The sequence below is a fragment of the Epinephelus moara genome, chromosome 8 (assembly GCF_006386435.1).
Source record: "Epinephelus moara isolate mb chromosome 8, YSFRI_EMoa_1.0, whole genome shotgun sequence".
In the NCBI taxonomy this organism is placed as follows: Eukaryota; Metazoa; Chordata; class Actinopteri; order Perciformes; family Serranidae; genus Epinephelus; species Epinephelus moara.
The window spans coordinates 27,989,214-28,012,988 of NC_065513.1; the positions used below are offsets into that span (position 1 = coordinate 27,989,214).

General features: G+C 40.6%; 1 protein-coding gene across 1 annotated transcript in view; it reads left to right on the forward strand.

Moving 5' to 3' along the window:
• Positions 1–23,775, forward strand: part of ipo11 (importin 11) — a 189,367-nt gene that overhangs the window by 101,510 nt on the left and 64,082 nt on the right. The window contains exons 22-24 of the mRNA XM_050050741.1: positions 1,043–1,119; positions 22,313–22,392; positions 22,484–22,564. Of these exons, the coding sequence (XP_049906698.1) occupies positions 1,043–1,119; positions 22,313–22,392; positions 22,484–22,564 (238 nt within the window). The remainder of the gene's footprint in view (positions 1–1,042; positions 1,120–22,312; positions 22,393–22,483; positions 22,565–23,775) is intronic.

The following is a 23,775-nucleotide window of genomic DNA, read 5'->3' on the forward strand; positions in this document are numbered from 1 at the left end:
CTGTCATCCCTGCTTAATCAGTTTTTTTCCTGTCAGTGGAGAGCGTCGGTGTTCAGCATGCTGCGTGTGCTTGTAGCACAAAGCCACAGTCTTATGTCTCTGTCTTGTCTTTTATTCTGCCTGATAAACAGCCGTGCCCTAAATATTTGTTTGCTTTGTTTACAAAGTCAATGTCATTTTCTTTTGCTTTTATCTTTTATCAGCTGATTTGCCTCTCTCTCTCTCTCTCTCTCTCTCTCTGTGGCCCTCTCGGTATCTGTCTATCTTGTTTTTTTTTTTCCTATTAGTCTGTGGAGCATGCATCAAATCAGTCATTCATGTCTCTTCTTGGGTTGTAGGTGAAATTCACCAGCCTTTATCTGAGGTGTTTTGATCACTGAGTGTTTCCTGGTAGCATCGACATCTCAGAAAGGTTTTCCAGTTTTGCGAACATACATTTAATGTAGCTTAGAGCATGTCAGTAGGATTTACTGAAATATTTACTTTGACAATCCACTGCCATACAGTATTAGGAGAGACGTCAGGTGAATTCATGTCATCATAAGATGTTAATGTAGATGTACAGTTTTCCATGAGGCAGTCTGAACTTATCTACAGCCCGAGCTTATTCTCTGTTATCAGTACATATTCTTTATGACTGGTTATTTTGTATATAAAATGCTTTGGAAACAAATGTGTATGCCAATCATCAAATTTATGTGACATGTTTCTTTTTGCCAGATTTTTCTTTACACTGAGCAACCCACTAACATTACTCTCATTTGCCGCCTCCTTTTTCCTTTTCCCTTTTACACCCACTTCACCATGCATTATATATTTTTTCCACCATTTTGATGCCCATGTTCTCTTCTCCTTTCCGTCTCTGTAATTTGCCCCGCTGTATTTCTCTGCCCATTTTCTTTTGCCACTTCTAATCTATATCTTCGCTGCTCCGTTCTCACAACTTGCCCTATTTTCTGTTTTATTCTCTGCTTCCCTTCTCTTTCCTCCTCTCTTTTTTCCTTCTGCCTGCTCTCCTTCATCCCTCCCTCTCATCATGCAGGTTGGTGACTTTGGAGAACAGCCCAGCCATCACCCCGGAGCTGCTCAGAATTTTCCAGAACATGTCAGCTTTGCTGGGTGAGTTCACATGAGATTTCTTTGTTTGCTTGTGCGTGTGTGCCTGTGTGTGTGTGTGTGTGTGTGTGTGTGTGTGTGTGTGTGCTTCCGCTTCTGTGTATGGACTGTTTGCAAATGAGTTTGCACACAGACCCCCCCTCCGAACTTCATGGTGTTTTGCATTAACATATAAATTGAATTAGTGGTAGGAAAGGATTACAGTACATTGCACGGCACCTGGATTCTTGCAATATCACGAGAATCACGGAACACAAGATTATATGAAAAAATACATCTTGCCAGGCTTCAAATAATGCGTTATTGTTGTTCGGACCAATCAGGGAGCGTCCTTTTAGGAGCTACTGGCAGCTATGGGTGTGGTTAAGGTGTGTGTGACACACAGAGAGGTGACTGTTGTTTCAAAAACAACGATGGGGACTCCTACAGAGGTTACCATAGATGTAATTGTTATAAACACATGTGGAGGCCTGGGGACAAGACTTTGGTATCTTAAGTTTGTAGTCCGAAGAGTTTTGACCAATCACATTTGAATGGCAAGTAAATTACCCTGTGGCAAGGCAAAATGCATTGGCCAAATTGCAAACTCAGACCCCATGGGCTATTGTCTGAAGACTTGTTAGCTTTATGTTAACTTTTAAAAAAAGAAAAAAGAAAAAAAGATTAATTGCATTCATATGAAAATATCTGTTTATGAAGGTTAGCTGAAATATCATAACTGGAGAGTTATTTTAGAGTTCTTTATTGAATGAAAAGCAACGAATGGCAGTGAAGTCTCTCGTTTGAAAAAACAAAAAACAAAATGTTTTTGCTTTTTGGTGACAGCAACAGTGATAGACAGATGGTTCCTCCAGTGCCGTGCCAAGTATTTTTTTGAAAGTGCCTGCCCTTCTTCCAAACAGTTTCCAATAATATCTTCTTTGATAATCCTGTGTAACAAACCATCTGGCTCATCAGGTTATGGAAAAGAAGGTATCACAATAACATCAAGAATCATGCTACTATGTGGAGTTTTTGAAAAATTGATTAGCATTAGGTCAAATTATGCCTTTCTTTGTGAAAGGGTTGTGTGTGTGTGTGTGTGTGTGTGTGTGAGGTTCAGAGCAACACAGAAAGCATTTCACATCAAAACAACCTGTGAGATGAAAAAAAAAAGCTGCACGATCTGATAGAATGAACCAGCATTATGTGATCAAATACTTTTAAATTGCAGAGAAGGCGAGAGAATGAGGACAGAAAGTTGATGCAATCCATGGACATGGATGTAATTTTCATAGTTTTATCACTTCTGGATATTGTAGCTTACATAGATCACAGTTGTGGCTTTGCAGGAGCCTCAAGGCATCAGGGCGACCACTGTGGGTCTGTAGGCAGCTGTGAGTGGTGGCAGATTGAATGGAACTGGCTGGATGATTTATCACAGGCCTGGAGCATTGGGACACCTCACTTGCTGCCGTGTGTAGAGGTGTGTGTGTGTGTGTGTGTGTGTGTGTGTGTGTGTGTGTGTGTGTGTGTGTGGCCTTCAGTGTGATGAGGAAAAATATTGATTTGGTGCTTCTGCTCATACCGAGTGAGTCAGACTAATATGAACACTAGTGTAGCCTGATTGGCTTACTGGAGCATTTGATCATTTATTGTGCGGATAGGGAATCCATGAGCCAAAGAAGAGCAAGGGACTCAGGAAGACCGTCACGGATGGATGAAATGGACGGGGGAAGGATTTAAAGAGATTGGAGGGAAGGGGGAATATTGGTGAAAACATAACAAGCAGGTGGTGGATGAAAATGAATGATTTAAGAAGTCATGACAGGAAAATTAATGAAGAAGAAGAAGTGACATAAAAAAGGTTACACACTGGAGGTGTGCTCTGAGGAGCTTGGACATGGATGGATGGAAAGATAAGAGAGGCCATTTTTACTCTTATCTAGTGCTGAACAGAAAAGTTAAACCCAGGCAATGAACAGGAAAGATGTTCTTTTTTTACAAAGCAGCACAACAAGTCATGTTACACTTTAGACCAATTACAGGTAATTATACAGAGGGGGATGGAAGGTGGCAAAACAACAGCTGCAGCCAAAAAGCCTTTCCATAAAAAAACAACAACTGTGGAGTGGAGCCCATGCACAACGTCCCTGTTAGGAATGGGCTGATTGCTCGGCTTGTGGTATTGTTGCTCGCAGGTCCCCTGAGAACCTCTTATACAAACAACTTCATACTCCACAAGCGCTTCCCTGGCTCCTGAGTGGGTTTAGACTGCATCTTATATTTCATACCTTCCTGACATTTCATCAGGGTATACAGTATATGATGAAATTTGTGGGAAAACAACAAACAACCGGTGTAACATCTCGCCATAGAGATGTCCCTATCAAGCTTTTTGCCCCCAGATCCCAATCTGAGATATTTAATATTGAGCTGCTGCTATGGAGTCTCAAGCCTATACTTCTGTTTCCCCAGATAATTCAGCTACACAGTGTGCTCTTCATGTATTTTAAAGTTATTAAAATCAATCTAATGTGTCGCCTGAATTTTACAATGGAATAGCTTTGCAGTGCATTGCAAAAAAAATCCTGCACCCAAGCTTGTCCTTCATTTTTAAAATGTATTTATTCATGTATTTACAACATAAAATATAAATAACAAACCCTCTCTTTAATCTTTTTGGCCTTGTCACACTCTAAAGAGAACGTCTCTATCCCTTTAAGAGAGTAGCCTATTTTAATGTTGCTCCGATGCAGCCTTGCCTGAGGTAGCCCACCTGAATGAACTGTACTCTGTCAAGTTTTTATTTTTGTCATCTGTACATCTTTTGCGATAATAATGTAATATTCTCATTGGCTTTTTACTCACAGGGCTTTTGTTGCACTCGTAGTACTGTGGTGAGTGTGTTTGTCATAAGCACTGCACCACTGTCTGTCTCTCTCCTAAGCAAGATAGTGAAACACCATGCGCCATAGATGACATTAAAATGCAAGAGACTGTCATGCCTCGGCCACACTGCCTGCGTGAGCAGAGAGTGTGCGTTGAGTAACCTTTTGGTTAATTTTTTTCCGGTGCCCATGTAAAAAGGTTAGAGCAGCCACATTTCCCGCATGGGCAGCGCTGCTCAGTTGCAGAACTTCTCGACATTCAGAGTCCCGTCTCTTCGTTCTGCATGCATGGTTTTCAGCTAAAAAAAAAAAAAAACATGAAAATGGTCTTTTGATAACAGTGTTGACACTGCAAAACTTTTCACTACTGTTTCAATGTCTCTATCAAACACAGACATAAAAAAATTAAGTCAGTAATTCCTGTTTCCGTTTCAAAATAAAAACCTTCTGACAATGTTTCTGTCAACAGAATCCCTTCATTTATTATCACAAGGCTTTTTATTGTGAAATATTTGTACAAGTGTGCTGTTGATAATGCAATGGCTTTCACAGCTCAGTACTGGCTTTTAATTGTGGAGACACAGTGCTCATAGCAGCAGGTAGCTTTGCAGCTGCGTCGCAGCAGTACCGCTGTCCATGTGATGCCAGTCATGTGTGAGCTGCAGCAGTTCAGTGAGCTAACTGTCAAGTGCTGCTCATGCAGGTACTTTGGCCCTGGTGTCACACTGAGCTGAGATGAAATGAGTGCTCATAACTTTGGTAAATAATAAATAAAGAGTGTCATACTGTTTTTTTTTCTTCTGTTGTTTATGGCGTGTAGGGTTTTTTTTGTAGGGTTTTGTGGCAGGCAGAGCTCAGACTCTGTTTCTACACACACAGGAGCCGTATTGGCACACACACCTATCTCACACTCACCCCTGTGCAGTAAACTCGCTAAGTTTTACGCTCTCTTTTAGCTTTTTTAGCCTTATAGTCCGTCAAAATGTCTGAACTATTTTTACACCTATTTTCCTTATTAAATGGAAGAATTAAATCGTACACCTCCTGAATTCAAGACTAGCCTAAGTGCCTTGTTAAGTTGTTGTAGAACAGACTTCATTCAAAGTCGCCTTTAAAAAGAAAAAAATCACTAAAACCGTTGGTTAGTCCACTGTGTCACTGCCCCAACATTCAACAACTCTGGTTTGGTCAAAATAAACCTTTAATTTGCTGAGTTAGATGTAAAAAAAGTACCTGATTCTACAATAGAGACTGACCCCTGGTGGCTTGCGCTGTGCAATACAGTACATCGCCTCAATACAGCATTTCCATATCAGTTTATAGAAAGACGAGCATCTGTATTTTTGCCGGTTTTGAAAATCATGCTATTGAGATTTCGAAATACCCTGATATATCGTGATACTGCTTGAGCCTAGTCCTGAACAATACACCTGCTATGACTTAGTAGTGTCCCCTAGCAATGCTGGAGTGTACATGTTTTCCCTCACAGACGTCTGACAGTGGGACTGAGAGCGTGTCAGTGCTCATTGCCTCAACATGATTGATGCACATCTGTCAGGTATTTAGCGCAGACTGATCAGCTCCTATATTACTGCTGTAAGTGCCTTTAAGGATGAATTAAAGGAGGGGAGAGGGAGTGTAAAAGTGGAAAGAGGTTTTAAAGAGCAAATGGATGGTTGGAGCAGGGAAATGAAAGAAGGTAATACGTTGACAGATGGAGGTGGAGGCACAGAATCCAGGAAGGAATGATGTATAGAAAAGATGAGTTCAGCTGAAGATTGAGTCGCTGTTGAACACTTTGATAGGTAAGATACATGAGCTTGTAGGTTTACCTGCAGATGCACACTCATTTCTCTGCACCGTTTATCTCAGACTTCCCTGCTATGCAGTTTAACAGATGCAGGCTCAAATTAGAGCTGCAACAATTAGTCACAAATTAGTCAGCAGCAGATAATCGATGGCTGCTTTCCCTTGTCTCATGTCATAGGAAATTGGATATTTTGGGGTTTTTGACCGTTGTTTCATCAAGACAAGACATTTTATAATGTCTTCTTGGGCTCTAGGAATATTTTCACTGGCATTTGTGATGGTTTTTGATGTTTTACAGAGCAAATGATTCCTTGATAATGAAAATAATCCTCAGTTGCATCCATAGCACAGATTCAAAGTAATTCTTGTGTGATCTGTTGCTTTGCACTTTTAATAAATATGTAGGACTCAATGAGCTGTCTTTTCTGTCAGTGATCCAATAACAGCCTAATGCAGCATTTCTCAAAGTGTGTGGCACAACCAACCTGGGGGCGCAGAGGCATAACAGGTAGGGTGTGCATGCACGACGGGGAAAATTTGATGCAAAACTTACTGTTTAGGCGTCGGAGTCCTTTTCACAACTGATCAGTAAACAAACTGTGCTTTCACAGAGAGCCTGTAGGTTTACAGAACGGACAGATACTTCCACTAGTAGACAAATGCTGCAGAACATGCAGAGAGAATTGTCGTTTTTCATGGGCCCCGCCGTGCTGAGCTCAGTGAGCAGCGTGTGATTAGTTGAGCAGGAGAGGGAATGAGAGAGGCTGATGTGCTCAAAGCAGACAGCTGAAGGCGATCCTATTGTACAGTGTATGTTTCTGTTTGTCCGTGAGTAAATGCTGCAACTGATAATCCTGTCGAGCACATTTACCTGAAAACAAAAAAGATATGCAGCATGTTCAGAAATATTGAGAACATGAAATAACAGTACTAGTAAAAGGCTCTTTTGTCATCACTTTATTTGGGGGGGTTGAACATTTTTCTTCCTCCAAAAGAGAGCATGACAGAAGAAATTTGAGAACCACTGGCATAATGTGTTACACTGTTGTGCCCACGTCCAAGGTCGTCTACGTATCCTCCTGAAAACAGCTCATTTTGTGACCTGATTTAATTCACGCTTATAATTTTCCATGTTTACTACGGCAACTCACACGTCTCTCCTTTTTTAATATTTGGTTCAGTGGAGATGAGTGCTGCTTTTCTCCGGCTGCAACTGACACATTTAAGCAAAGAAAAGGAAAAAGCTTTCACATCTCTCCAGGTACAAGCTGACAGCGTTCCATTAGTAAAGTAAAAAACACACAAAATGATTTTGTGGCAAATGCGTGTCGGAGATATTTTGTCCCTTTTTTCCTCAACATTTTGCTTTTTTATGCAAGTCAAATTCATGAGAAACACATGCACTCTACTCTGATGCTGCTCTTACATCATGCTTAATCACTGTAATACTGCTTGCCAATGTCATGTCAACCTTATAAACTTGTCATCTTTTCATTTGAAATATGCGTCTGTGTCTAAAATTGATTTAAACCCCTTAATGTGTTTTAATCTGTGGCGGTAGTCTGCACATCATTAGCTGTTTGACTGATACAGCAGTTGTGAAAATAATTTTAAAGCTGCGTTCATTTAATAGCCATTTTGAAGCCTTCAGTCATCATCAAGAGTGACCTTTGAATAAATGTGAGATTCGCTTTACAACTGCTGGTTTCAAGGTCAAGACTGATCTTTGAACCTCAGTGAATCACAGTTTAGACCAGCTTTTATCTCCACCTCAGTCACATCTCTGTTCTCCGCATTTGCACCATCCCATCTTTAGTAGCTCCTGTAGCAAGCGGACTTAAATGAACCCAAATCCACGTTCCTTATCTGCAAAGAAACACTGTAGAACTGTGGTGTCATGCTTTTGTTTTTCACCTGATTAATAGCTCCTTTATTTTCCTCTCATTATCCTGTATTTTAACATAATCTTTTGGCATCAGTGGGTGTTTTCACCTGTGTAGCATTGCAGCTGCTTGTCAGCACTTAGCACTCTCTCCACCCCCCCCCCCCCCCCATTCCCTCTCCCTGTGTCTCTGTCTCTTGGGAAAATACTTTTCTCTTAAGGTTACGTTAGCACCTTTAAAGCACGTTAATCACACTGCATGTAATTAGGTTGTCAGTGCAAGTCTTAGAGGGCAAAATTCAAAGCTGCGGTGATGACAGATGATAGCTTCAAGGTGGTCACAGATCAGACCAAACAGTTTAAAAAACACACGTCCTTTTGACACTGAACAGGAAACTAAGGGGAGGATCATTTTACATGAGACAATCCTGCATTTATTTACATATATTGATGAAAAATCTCACAGAGGAAATTAACTTGGCTTTTGTCTTTTAGTCTTTTTGTTAAACCGGTCAGTCATTACCTCTGGCTGGTTTTCACCAGAACATTCGGGGGTTCATTTGTTTGGTCCGCGGAGAGCAGTGGAGGGATGTGGGCCATTGAGAGAGTTTGGCTTGGTATGGTGTCACAGCTTGCCAGGTGTGTGGCCTGGCCTGCCTGATAAAGAGCCCCGCTCCATCACTGCTAAACTGGAGCAGCAAATTCCCTAATTAGAATGTCAAGAGCCTTGCCTTGGCTAAATTGTTAGACTAGCACTACACTCTGTATCACAGCCGCCACACTCTGAACTAGGACACATCTCGGCTGTGTGTGCTGCACTGACCAGTGATGATGGAAAATAAGCAGGGAAGCTTTTTTCCTTGCTGGCGTTACATTGATTAGTGTGAGCAAATGATAGAGCTCGAGTATCCATTCATTTACATGCCATTTTATGTTAGTGACTAAGAATGTCAAACTCTACGCGTCCTGCTTTTTCATGGTAAAAGTTGTCCAGGGAAAGGAAGGCTTACCGCCTACTGAAGTGCAAGAGGGCTTCAGTCTATAACAGAGAAAGTGTTTAAGTGCTTTAAAGCCCCTCTTAAGCCAGAGTAACTTACTGTTATTCAGTTAGTGTTCTTTCTTAAACAGAGAATGGGGATGTGGTTATATATACCATGGCAACCAGATCGTGTGCGTGTCAAAGTGATAGCATGGATATTAGCAAGGAAAGTAGGAACGTTCAATATAAGTTACCTTTTTCACCCAAAGGAAATACAAATGAATATGATTCTAATGTTAGTTGGAACTGACCCTTCACTAAGTCCGGCCCCCAGATGCAGACTGACCAATCATAACGTAGCATCAGGCCGGCTCAGACCAGGGTCCGACAACAACACAGCTTTGCTCCATTGACTCTAATGCAGTCGTTTCAGATTCTCTTCATTTTCAGGCTGGTTTTGTGGATTTGGAGCTAAATGTTGTGCCTGGAGCACGTCGTGTATTAATGATACTCGTTACCTGGAGAGGTTGGAAAAAGATATACGTTTCTTCCCTGTTCCAAAACCAAAATCAAACCCTGAAAAGTGTAGGGTTAGCTAGCTAGCTACTGAAGATATAGCCTACTGAATGTATACACATGCTGTTTTGGCTTTTTAATGATTATAACAGTGAAAAAAAGACCGACCCTGCTGTACAGGAACCAGTGAAGGGAAGCAGGGACACTTTGCTGATATTCAACCAGCTGTGTGTCATCACATTGTGCGCAGATGAACGTTGTTTGACTTTCCCCAGAGATCCCTGCCTGTCCGGGAAATTAACCCAAAAATGAAAATTCAGCCATTATCTACTCACCCATATGCCGATGGAGGCTCAGGTGAAGTTTCAGAGTCCTCACAACACTTGTGGAGATTCCAGGGGAGAGTGGGTAGCAACACAACTCCACCTAATGGAGGCTTACGGCGCCCCAGATTAAAACGTCCAAAAACATATAATTGAAACCACAAAATATCTCCATACTGCTCGTCCGTAGTGATCCAAGTGTCCTGAAGCCCCGACATAAAACGTTGTTTGGAAAAACGTCATTTGAACTCTGTTTTTAGCCTCACTGTAGCCTGTAGCTCTGACTGCCTCTCTGTGCACCACGTGCACTATCCCTTTAAGTAATGTTTAAATGGTGAAAAATGCCCTTCATAATTTCCAGAAATCAACTATGATGCCTTTTAAAAGCTTGTTTTGTTGTTCCAACAGACCAGATTACAAAGACAACCAATTTACAGTGACGCAAAAGACAAAATACAGAAAATCCTCACATTTAAGAAGCTAGAGCCAAAAAGTGTTTCAGATTTTTGCTTGAATTAAATGATTATTGATTATCAAACAAATTAATTTTTGACCATTTGTTTCTGCACTAATAACCAGCCCCTCTGCAGTTTAAGGTGAATGAATGAGAATAGACAAGACCATTATAACCTGACCTTGCTGAAGTGGCTTTTAAAGTAATAACAAAGCAGAAATTGAACAGTACATAACATTGCTCCATGATCATCCCATCAGTTAGCAATTACTGGTGCAGCCAAAGACGTGTCAGACCATCTTCACAAAGATCAATGATACTGTATTGAGAGAGCTCTGGGCCTCATCCTCTGCCTGTGAGAGAATGTGGTCTCGCAGTTAACTGCCCAGCTAATGTGCTCCATGGATCAATCTGGACATCCCCACCAGAGGACAACCTTTTTATTACAGGCTCCTCAAGTAAAAGTAATGACCGATTACAGCTATCACAGATGTTGGATATATTTACTGCGGGATGGAAGGAACTGGAATAACACATCTTCAGATTGACTCTATGATATGCAGTAGTTTATTGCAATTCTGTGCATTTGATATTATAAAGACCCTTTTTTCTTTGTAGTCTAAATCTCTTCAGATCTTTATGCCCTGTTCAACCTTGAGCTACTTTCGGATCAACCAAAGTGAGATGTTTTAAAAATGTCTTTGGCACCGTGCTGGGAGGTTTCTGCTTTCTCATCATTGCTGTCATCTCATACATGGGTGTCTCCCCATAAATGTGATGTTTTGCCACTTCATTGAATCCCTTGCTGAGCTTTTATCCCTCCTCATGCATGATTACTCGTCCATGCCTTTCCAAAGACTTTGTCGCTAGAGCACCAATGGGAGTCAGCCTCTCATCTTGCAAGTGTAGCTGTTGGCCATGTTGTTTTTCATGTTTTTGCAGTGAGTCCTTTGTGTACTGTAAAACCTGGCAAAGTGAGCCGTCTCTGGAGAGCTGCAGGAGTGATTTTTTTTCTTATCTCAAAGAAAGTCTGTAAGGAGTTCGGCTTTAATAAGGTAGCTTTGCAGAAAGGTATCATTAACGCTCTACAATGAAACATGATATGACCCTTTAAGTTTTATTCATTTACAGGTCTTAAATTAAAAAGAAATAAATAGTAAAAATGAGATTAGTCAGTTTTCTTTTTAGATTCATTCATTTAAACCTCCAACAAAGGGCTTCAGTCAGCTCAACCCTTTTGTATCCGACTGGCTTTAATGTTCCCAACAAACACAAATGTCCTTGTAGCACATCAGAGCAGATTTTGGCACCACTTTTTTTGGTATCTGTTGTCCCCATCACACACTGTAAAGCGAAAATTGGGTTGGGAGATGACCAAAATTTTAGCAGTGTCCCAAACAACCATTAGAGGCACTTCAGAGGCCGTTATCACAGTCAGACGTGAGGCTCATTTTCCTGTTAATGTTGATAACCGAAGCGGATTGTGCAGCACATGCCCAGGGCTATGAAGGATGTACTGACTAAAGCTTAATCAGTGCTTTAGCAGCTGTTTTTGTGACTATTTGATTATAGCAGATGATGGTGTGTGTGTGTGTGTGTGTATGTGTGGAGGGGGCGGTTGTGTCCTCACTTGCCTTGTCTTTGTGGAAATTTAATTGCTTTTATAGTTTTGATTTGGGAAAATAGCCTATTCTGTTGTGGAATAATATTCATAAGGGGTCTGTAACATTCTGTCTATGGCCATTTACATGCATGGGAGAACAAAATATTAAAATACTTTTCAATATAATTCAATCCTTTTCCAAATCAAACTTAATTGCCACACTTCAGCGAGCACCTCTCTAATACTCTCAATAAATAATTAGCCTAATTGAATTCATAACAAAAATGGGATTGCAATATAATCAGGTTTGTTTTGTTTTTACTTTTTTGGACACCAAGTGTATATTTGTATTTGACGTCGACCGATAGTGGATTTTTTAGGCCGATTATAAGGATAGTTTGGAACAGGAACAAACAGTCTTTTACTTTATTACAACTGAACTACTGAGTCAAAGTAATAAATGTCTAAAAAGAAAAATCTGGAATTGAACATCAAACTAACTGTAAAACAATTTACATGGGAGTGATTCTCATCTTTTGAGTGATTATTTCCCCCAGAATCCTCAAGTACACAGGCACACGAGATTGATTTTGTGTGTGAAGCCTCTTTGCACAACAGTGATCAGAGATGGGCAGTATTTCTGTTACTTGTACTGCATTTGATATACAAACTTCAGTTGCTTTTAGTGTTTGTGACTGATATTTGACACGACTGAAAAAATTCTAATGTAATTTGTAACAAGATATTTTAGAGTGGAGTAATTTTATATTTTTAGAACACTCAAAATATTTTCTACATGATTTATAAAACATAAAAAACTAGGTCAAAAACCTAGTAAATGGCTTGACACTGTATGAAATGTTTTAATTTGAAACAAGGGCTTTTAATTTGAAATGGACACAGGAAGCAACGGTCGACTAATGGTGTAAGGCTGAATCCAAACACACTTCACCACTCTTGCAGACTCACAGATTTTGCAGGCAAGTTCCCGGGAAGTCTGGGAGTGCTGAGGGCTGTCTGAATCCACAATTCAGCCAGTCCATAAGGGGCCTCGAGCGGACTTTCTGCAGACTTCCAGAGAGTCCGCTTGGGGTGCAGACTTCAGCAGACTTCACTGATTTAATAACTCACAATTCATTGCAATACAGACATGACATTGTGGGTTTTAAAACTGCCAGAAAAAAAAACATATGGAAGTTTAAAATAGTTATTGATAGTTAGGGCTAAAATGTTACTTGAATTGTGAAGGCCAGAAATAATATTCAACCACATCATGATACAGGGATATGTAGAAATCTAGGCTGTAGAGAGACTGAAAATGCATTTTATTATTGCAGCTTATCAGGTTGCACAGTCTAATAGGCTAAAACATGGCTGACAAACAACAAAAGAAGGTTTCTAATGTCAGTTATGCCCAATTTATTGAATTATAGTCCTGTCTTTATTTACAAACATTTCTGTTTTTGAACACCTGTAGCCTGTTATGTAGAGATATATTAATACATTTTTGTTTGGTCACAAAAAAAGGCTATACATGGGATTTATATCTTGTTATCTGCAGGAACAGATGAGTTCAGCACTATTCATCAACTTATATGACATATATATGAATATGGCAGCAGCTATAGTTGAACGTTTCCACGGCAACGAGTAAAACGGTCTCCAGGGCTGTCTATCAGCCGCTTGCAGTCTCTGCCCTCACAGACTTTACATGATGACAGTAAACACGTCACATCACTTACAGCTGAACTCCACCAGGGCTCAGTCTGCAAGTCCAGGGGGTGGGCATTTGGATTCAGCCCTAACTTTATCAGTCAGTCTCGGTCATGGACTTTCTTGTTTATAGGGCTGGCCCTGCTGTTGCGGTCCAGACAAAAGATTCCTGTGAATACATGCTCAAAAGAAACCGTAAGCTCAGACACACAAACACAGCAGAAGCGACCTGTTTTCTCTGGAGCTGTACCTGCTGATTAGCCCCTCTTTGCCAGAGTTAACACAGCCCTTCCCCCCTCAGCTCCAGTCCTTTGGCCACAATCGATGCCAAGTCCTGCTGATAACAACACTTTGTAAAAGTGGTTTCTTCACCTGTACTTTTCATATAACCATTGCCTGCAATTTTGTTTGTAGAAAAATAAAAATAGAACAAAGTAAGAAAATTGGGACAAAAGTACAAGTAAAACGCTTATAAGTCATGAAAAATGCAGGGGAGGAATCAAGTGCAATAATACACAAAAGACTCCCATAACTGGGGCAGCACTAGCCTGTAGCACACATCCAGATGTAGCGCACATAAACAAAACAGGAAACAAATGTTTTTGATTTCTCTGATTCTTACTATAACCATCATCCCCACCCAACTCTTTAGGATTTTTTCCGTCTTGGGAACGATCAGTGGCAATAAAGCCCTATTTTCTTCTAAAAGCTACTGTAGCTGGTGCAGTATAGTACATAACAGACAGATGCTTTTCTTCATGTAACAGCGCCAGTCAGTTTGAGGTTTTCTCCCGGGGCTCTTCATCCCAAGGTCACACTTCATTCCAGATTTAGCGTTTTGTCACAGTTGTCAGTACAGACTCATATAGTCTCCCTGCTATCTGATCTGGAGTAGCCTTCTATCTGTGCCTGGGGGTTTGGCTTGTAGCTCACTCATAAAGTGCTCTTTCACGTTTGTGTCATTGTGGGCCTACTGGCGGCATCTCGCCTCAAAGCGATGATATAAGATGCTGATCAGCTGTCGCTGGAGGGTTGCTATGAGAGCTGTTGAGGCATATGCCACCAGCTGAAGGCCACTAGTGGTTTAAAGCCTCCTCCTCCTCTAGTCTCTGTTTGTTGCAGTTACAGTCTGGATCAAGGCAGATGTTATTACAATATGAATGAGCCTCTGGGGTTCCATTTACTGTAGCTTACCAGCTTCTTCTTCTTTTTTTTTAGCCCCCATGCTTTGTGATATGAAGATGTGAGACTTGACTCAACACTTATTACTTTTAAATCAAACCTGAAAGCTTGTTTTTAAATCTGCACTACAGACTGCACATTCATTTTCCTCCTATGTTTTGCTTCATAATGTACAAAACTTATTTAATTTTTGAAATCACAATTAAATAACATGATGGAGAGCTGTGACCAGAGTGTCCAGATTATATTTGTTGCTTGTAAATTATGGTAATCTACTCAGTTTATGATAGACAAGTGGCCAACCATTTGTTTCGACTCTTGATTGTAGAAGAAAATGGACACGTCTCTACTTCCTCTCAGTAGACAAAAAATGAAGTCACAGTATCCCGATACAGCCGCTGCTATCTCGCATTGGTTACATCATTTAAACAAGGCGCAGTAGTGATCTCCATTGTATTGAATTCTTGCCGTCCGTCCAATTGAAAGCAGCATCATTGATCGTCAGCACACTGATTGGCACACACAGCTGTTAACCATGGCGTCACCCCCCCACCCCTTTGACAGCATAAAATGATTGGCTTTAAACAAACTTTTCAGATGAATAAAGACTTGAAATGACAGGAAACATCTTTGGGAAAAAATATTTGACGTGTACTCTGATTTTTTAGTTTCGCCCATGTGCCATTTGCCAACATTGAAGTGGCGGGCTTTATGACCCACACTGCAGCCAGCCACCAGGGGGTGATAGAGATGTTTTAGGGAGCTTCCACGATGTCCATCTTCATTATACAGTCAATGGTGTTGACTCAGCACTTGTATATATTTTGGTGGTTGCATAGGAATGTTTGTGTTTTGTTTAAGTGGCCCTGATGATGCTTCTCTTCGCAAGTGTATTTTACTGCCATTTCTCAAGGGTGTGTTCCAGTGTGGGTGTCTCTTTGTTTACATAAACAAGCGTGTGTGTCATATTTTTCTTGTTGCTGTGAATTATTGTTATTGTGAGGCCAGTGGGAATTACTTTCAGTTAAACTGATCTCATAATATTTGAGGATGAAAGTGTCAGCTATTCGCCTGCCCTGTTTACCTTCAGGACACAACAAAGGGATTTCAGTGGCTGTTGAGTGGATTTCAGTATCTGGTCTAACACACCTTGAGCACAGAAGAAAATGTTTAATGTGCCTGTGAACACATGAGATGCACCGTTGCTGCAGTATTGAGGTAGCAACCTTTATTCAATCAAAAAATGTTTTAATTTGTAATTTAATAATAGTAAGTTATTGTTTGTATCACTTACTCAACCTCAAGGTCTTAAAATTGGACCTCATATTCTAATTTGAGAGACTTTTGGATTAAGGTACACTGAAATTGATGGGATATCGGTTTCCACAAAAAGCATCAGCATGTCAGTAAAAGCCTCCAAAGTACTCATACAACACCAAAGTCTCAGGTGTTCTTTATATGCACAGTAGATCGTAACTGTTCATTTTTTAGGTATGTCCGAATCCGATCTCAAAGATCAGGTTTTGGGTTGTTTAAGGAGTTTTCTAACTGAATAGGATGAGTTATATTGAGCCTCCTTTATTATCCTTTATTTTACGTCAGCTGGTGTTTTTTCTGACTCGTGAAGCTTTCATGCAAAGCAACACAATGAGTGCAGCTGTCAACTCCTCAACTCTCTGCTGCTCCTCTCTCCTCTCCTCTCTTTCCCCTCCACTCTGTTGAGCTCCCATTAGCGAGCAGGGGCTGCGCCCCGCCTGGGGAAAACACTACTTGCCATAAATGAAAGCAAAAATGTAAAATGAGATGGTTTATTTATGTTATTTACCAGAGTTAAGAGCTCTCATTTCATTTCAGCTCAGTGTGAGAAACTGCTTTGTTGTCATCTATGGCACATGGTGTGTCACCGCCCTGCTCAGGGGGGAAACAGGAGAGACAGATAGCCCTGTTCATCAGTCATGTGCTGGCTTTGCTTGGCTTGACTTGGCTTGGTGTGGGCCATCAGCCCAGCATGGCAAGACTGCATTTCCATTACAACAGGGCTACCTGCTTGAAGGTGTGTCTTAAACTGATGATGGCTTGTCTTGAGTGATGAAGTTTAAAAGCAGTGGGCTGATCCACGGCTGAAGTCCCCTGTTATTTTTGTTGCACGTGTTTTTCCACAGCAGGGCAGGTAAAAGAAGTTTACCTGTTGGAGGTGAAAAGCCTAAAGGAATAATTTCTTTATTAATGCCCACAAAAAAAGGACGATGAAAGTTAACAGTGGAACACAGCTGATTCAGATGGCTCAGACACAGGCTGTAGCGAAGCAACAAACACTGAAGGATACTCTCTTAAAGGGATAGAGAAATTCCCTCAAGGTGGCGACAAGGCCAAAGAGATTAAAGGGAAGGTTTATTATTTTGTAAGAAACAAAAAGTACTTGAAATGTGCACTGTGCAGCTGTATAGCTAGGAAAATAGAGGTATCGGATAGTGACTTGATATCAGCAGAATCTCATTATTAAATGACTCGGATCAGGATCAGGGGCAAAAAACCTTGATTGAGACATTCCTACTAGGTTTTACAAGGATTGTGCCTAATATATAAAGGTCTGCAAGTTGTTTTTCTTTTTAAGCTTGACCAAAAAAACCCCCACCTAAATTCTGTAGAAGATTTGTTTTAATTAATTCCCATCAGATTTGAGGTATCTAAACACTGACAAGTAGTAGTCACATTTTAAACAACGTCTATTGCCCTCCTACTGAGAATGTCAACATAATAAATGTGCTGATAATGCAGCCTATAAGTAGGTTTCAAGGAAAAAAGTTGCACTCGCTAAATGTTCCCACTTTGGTGTCGACAAAGAACCATGATCATTTATTCACCCCCTCTGCAGGACTGCAGACCTGTCGTGCTTTCCTTGTCAGATGACGCTGTGTGTCCTTGTTCACCCACTGTTAAGCAATCTGTTGCCTTTGCTTTATTCTTTAGAAAAATAAACGGTCTGGCTTGATCACAGGGAAGCATTTGTTGCAGTGGAGCTCTCATCTTTTCCCTCTGTGTTTGCCCATGATGCTCCACATTCCTGTACCAATCAGAACAATTGTTTTACTGCACATTTGATGTCACTGTGACTTTTCAGACCATCACTCATCTTCTTGCTCCTGTTTTTTCCACACGTCTCTGTGGCTGATTGTGTTTTGAAATCAATCATCGTCTTCTCTTGATCTGTGCTCGTGTAACTTGACCTCTCACTGCATGGGTTTAGCGTAATGTTGCTCCATACTATGTTTGCACTGTTGAATATTCATGTGGGCTGATTTGCTGACTAAATAGGCCCCTGGAATACATTATGTACCTGCACAGATAACAGATGGCAGCATACATTACCTTCATTACCTCACTGAGTCTGGCAGATGGCTGGAGCAAACATATTGCATACATCAACATTAATATCACCTGTATGAACCAGAATGGTCTGACTGGACCTCCTCTCTTACTACTCACCAGTGACTTTTAATCTTTACCTGTACAACCCTTGATAAAAGAGAGATTTCATAAGGTTTGGGAGCTTTATGAAAAGAAAGTTTGTCCTAAACTTCAGCTTTGGAAAGAGACAATACGGTTGAAAATAACACGTAACTATATCCCCCTAAGCTACTGCAAATTTGGGCTTCTGTACAACACTAACAAGGTAGTGACGCTGAGGAACAATGCATTAGGCTGGCTGAATAAATGCACTTGATGTTTCAGGTCTCTGATTGTGGGGAGAAATTCTTTTCATGAACCCATAAAACATGCTCATAGAAGGATCCAGTGCTGCTGCAGCTCAGTGAGCTCTATGTTTATGGCCTGAGTTCAGGTTATATTTTTGAATAAATCCTGAAGTAGGCATGAGAGTTTGTTTACTGTTGATGTTTAAACTAGTTATGTAAAATAGAATGACTGAGTCACTAAAGAATACTAGGACAGAAAGAAAGCTGAAGAGTGAATGAAAGAGAAACAGGTAGCAGAGAGGAAGCGAGATTGAAAGAGACACATTACAGACACTAGAAGTGTAAGAAGGTAATGATACATTTGAGTGTCACGATATTATGTGTTGTGATACTGTTTCAATTCTCAAAATCACTATCGATTTTTAATTAATAGTTGACAGTGGTTCATTTGCATTGTGTTTAAACCCCCACGTGTTAGACAGCATTGTTGTAACTTGTCTTGCGTTATTTGACTCTTCCACTCCAACCAAACAACACATAGCTAGTGTTACAAGGACTGTGATAAATACAAATGTAGATGCCACTGTTCTGACTGCATTAAAAAGTAAATGTTTCTACTCAGATTTTATGCATACGATGGTGTGTTCTTCATACTATGACAGTTTTACTAAAATTACATTTTGAAAAAAGTCACAAAGTATTGTCTTGCCTACATTAAATTGTACCCCCTGTATCGTGGTACGTATGTCTGTCATGATAATTATGTTATTGACTTAATAGTACAATGGACATGACCATGATCACATTAGTGACCTTGATATTGCCCGTTACATAGGAATGTCACCAACATTTTAGCCAACATTACGCCAGAATAAACAGGAGTGTTGTCCTAGAAATTACAAGACGAGGACACAGTGATTCTTCTTTTTTTTTTTTTTTTTTTCTTTTTTTTCTTCTCTCCGCCCATGCCAACTTGTGCAAGTCTGAAGAGAAGTAAAACTACCCCTTGAAGGTGACACAGTGTAGCTTACCACTAGCCTGCAGCTGCACTTTGGAGGGTGAAGAGGCACAGTCCTGATAACCGTTAGCTTGCTAGCCTCTGGCAACGTGCCAGCCAGTCAGTCATTTGTAGTTCTACCCTCCAACAAGTTAATCCTCCACTCAGTAAATCCACCAGCAAACCACCCAGCTCCCAGGCCGTCCTTCTACAGAAACACACCGGCCAGATTATGGAGGTAGCTGCGCTGCTCCCGGAGCTTCACTTAGCTTGTCTATTAGTCGCAACAGGCATCACTTGATTTTGTTTTTGTTGGCTAAATTTCGAATTAGGACTCAAACTGAGTTTTTATTTTTTGTTCATATTCAGTCAGAAGTCCAATGTCTGAATATTATCAAGATTTAAAAGTTCATTGTTCTTTGATAGGTGAGCTTGCGTTATAATTCTATTTTATTATCATTATATCACTGACATAAAATGGTCTCAAAATCACAATAATATTGTTCATTGCAATTATTTCTGGGACAATATATCGTCCAGCAAAAGGCACATAGGTAGTTACCATGCATGGATAATACTCTTTCCCCTGCACTTATAGATAGGTAGGATGGATGGATGGATGGATGGATGGATGGATGGATGGATAGATAGATAACCCTGGCATTTATCCTGGCACTCCTTTGGTGGGTCCTGACTCTTTAAAGAAGTTCTTGGGGAAAAAAAACTACACCTACACCCCCCTCATTTAGACACAAACAAAGTAAAACACAGTTTTACCAGCTTTAACTCATTATGTTTTATATATGTATGTATTCACAGGCTTATATATCCACAGTGTTTGGCCCCTGTGTACTCACAGGGAGGTAACTGCTATCCTGGGTGTTGGAATTAGCTACCCTGTCAACTTGTTTGAAGTAAACAACTATTCTAGGTGTTAGAGTCAGCTACACTGTCATCCCGTATTACATTCAAACCATTCATGCAGATGTTACAGTCTCTGTGTTTGCATAGGTGCCATGTGGGTGACTGTTTGAGGGTGTTAGTGTCGGCATGCAGGTGTGTGTGAGTGTTTTAGTTCCTGTCCTTCCATCAGCTGTCTCTTAGTCCTTCCTCTTTTCACCCTCACCTCTCACCTGTCTGTGTGTTTGTGTCTGTGTTTCTAAGTGTCACACGGCAGCTATTCAGGGTGTTAAGGTCTGTTACCATGCCAGCTTATATTACTGTCAAACCTATACCCTGCTGTGTGTGTATGTTGTGACCTCCTCTTACTGCTCATGTCCTCCTCATTCTCATCACCTATGCTGTATATTTGGACGATACTTTTTCTCCCGTGCTCATCTGAAGCCTTCACCCACAACACCATCGTCTTCCTCCTCTCACGTACCCCTCTTTTATTTCTCAAACTTAACTTTTGCTCAGCTGCCTGGCAATCTGATGTAAATGCTTTGAAATTTGGCTCAATTTTCAGAGCCATCTTCCCTCCTTCCCAACACATTTGCACGCACGAGCACGGAACACACACTAAATACTCTGTGTACAGTACAGAATATGGCAAATCGTTCGCTCAGTGCCCACTTCTGATTGTAACACCAAACCTATTACACAACTAATTGTGTCAGTGAGGGTTGTTTTCTCGCTGCTCCATGGATCAAGAGGCCATTAACAGTTAGAGCCATGGTGCTACATTGGCTTCAGACTCCAGCATGTATACACACTTACTGGCCGAAAGTCAATTCTTCGCACTGCAGCCTCCTGTGTATGGTCCAAAGTGTTGTGTGTTTGGTTGTGTTGCCTCGAGGACATTTTTCCTCTTTTAGTGCATTACCATATATGTACAAAATGCCTTTTTTTTTTTTTTTTTTTTTTAAAGAGGGGATTGTTTTTGAGGTTACACTCACCGAGCTTTTTAGAGCATATCTGCTCTTTTATGATGATAGAATGTTCCGGCCTCTTTTGTTGCACTTCTACATCCCCCATTGACGTCCCCTTGAGTTTTTTGTCTCTACTGTTACATTTATCCCCAGGTTATGGTTGTATTATAATCCTGTTTGAATACAGCCTCCTCAGTTACAACCCTTTTCCCTGCTGGTGTTGAGTATAAATAAACACATGCTTTTTGTGTGTTTTTAAAATTCGTATAACTCACCACAGTGTGAAAAAAATACTTCATAGACGTTGAATACACAGCAAACCCACAGGTCTCATCCAGCACTGATATGCGAGGCTTCACTCTATCTGTGTTAACATGAACGTAGACAGCAAAGGTCAGACAGACACCAGAGACAAAGCAGAAAATATTTAATGCTGGGATAATGATGTTGCAGAGGCAACAGAATGTTTAATAATTTAGGTTGTAGTTCTTTTTAATAGATACTCACAACCTCTCATTAAGGCTGGCAGAAAAGCAGACACATGAGTTTTGGTTTTTTTTTTGAAGGCATGTAAAGCTCTTACTGCAATATTCATCTGTTGCATCATGGGCATCTTAAATTGGGTGGTTTAAAACAGGCTCATCCAGTAGTTTTTTTTTTAATCACCACGATGAGTCGGTTTTGTTTCTTTTTTTGTGTTGCCTGAATTTTCTTTAGATGCACTCAGAGGATGTTATGATAAAACAACAGAAGCAGCTGTTGCAAAGTAAAGAAACATCTTTCGTCCTTGATGGTGTTTTCATGGACAATATTTACTCTAGTTAATCTCGTTGCACAGCTCCAAAGTAGTTGCACATACCCAGTGAGTTTATCTTTTAATCTTGAAAAACAAAATGGATACTACACCTTTTTTTTCCCTGGACTTTATTGTTGAATTATTTCATTGGTGTGAGCACTGAGGTTTAGTTTCAGCACTAACATTAAAGATTAGTCCCCCTCCCCATGGATTTTTTATGTGATATTTTTATCCAGTTATGAGTCACGGTGGATTAATTTGGGAACTTTCAAAGTAAAACACATCTTTAATGACAACTCTCATGGGACAAAGTCAGTAAGACCATCCATCCAGTATGCAATGCAGTCTGAAAGTGTTGTACCTCTGATCAGCCTTCTCCAGCAGGGTCATATATCAACGAATGCCTTTCTCCTTCCTCTTTGCCGCGTGTTTCTGCCCTTGCTTGCATCCATCATTTAAACCCCTTTATCCAATTTGTTAGTGTAACATCTGATGTTCTGTTTCAGAGCTGAGCTCCGAGAACCTGCGCACCTGCTTTCAGATCGTTAATGCCTACTTATATTTGTCTGCCACAGACTTCCTGCAGGTGAGACACGCACACTTTTATACTGGCACATAATCCACACATGTATAGAACTTCCCCGTGCTCATACATATGATTATTCTTCACCCTATAGAACTATGCAGAATCATTGTGTCGAGCCTTCTGCGATCTGCTCAAAGACATCACGAATGAGGGACAGGTCCAAGTGTTCAAGGTACTGTCACTCCCTCCCCCTCACACACAGAACTATATTACCTCTGTTTATTCTCTGCCTGTCTTTCCTCAGGGTTCATTTTTTTATCCTCCCTTCTTAAGTTCCCTCACAGTGTTTGTTCTGTCTGGGCTGCCCGGTGAATAGCAGGTGCATGGGAAGTGGCATTAAATGCTGTATACACAGACATAAACAGACACAGGCAGTGCTGCTCGTGATATGAGACCCAGTTAAAATGCAAGAGGTGCCTCCATATTTTCACTACTGATAAATTATTTGAGAAGTGTTATGGAGGGTACCTCAAACAGCCTTCTCTTCATCTCTGTCTGGTCAGATACCTTTTATAGCTGAACATCAAAATAATGGATTTGAGAGACACTCTGTTAACTAAATCCAATGAACCTTACGTTCATCACAAAAAAAGTAATTTGGAGAGTTTTATCTCTCTATTTATTAACAAATATTTTTAATGTCAGTTTTCAATTTGGTTTCTGACCACATTTTACCAGCATTGCTCTGATAGGTGATAGGTGGTGCTTAGGTGTGGTTCAGTAGAAAGAAAATAGTTCCTACATGAAACAACATATATTGCACTTCTGTCCTGGGAGATGGATCCCTCCTCAGTTGCTCTTCCTGAGGTTTCTTCAATTTGTTTTCCTGTTAAAGGTTTGTTTGGGGAGTTTTTCCTTATCTGCTCTGAGGGTCCTAGGACAGAGGGATGTCGCGTGTGGTAAATCCCTCTTAGGCAAATTGTGATATTGGGCTTTATAAATAAAATTGAACAGTCTTTCTACTGAACTACACCCACCAGTCATATCACAGCGAAGGAGGATGAGTGCATCTACTCATGGATGAGAGGCTCGTGCTCGTGACAGCCTAAGATGTAAACATTAATGGCATCCTCCTTGGCTGAGATTAGGGTCGTAACGGTACATGTATTTGTGTCGAACCGTTCAGTACGCGACTTTCAGTTCAGCACGACCCTGTACCGAATTATTGGGCGCATGATATTATTTTATTTTATTTTGTTTTATTTTAATTCCGTTTTTGCGAGCCAAACCATTTAAAATATCTAGTTCCCCGACGGACATAATTGAGTGACGGACCGAGTCCCGTAAATCTCCGCTTTCACTTTGTGCAGCGCATTCTCGCATTTTGACAACATGGCAAGTGAGCCTGACGAACCTGAAGACCCACCCGCAAACCTTAAGTCC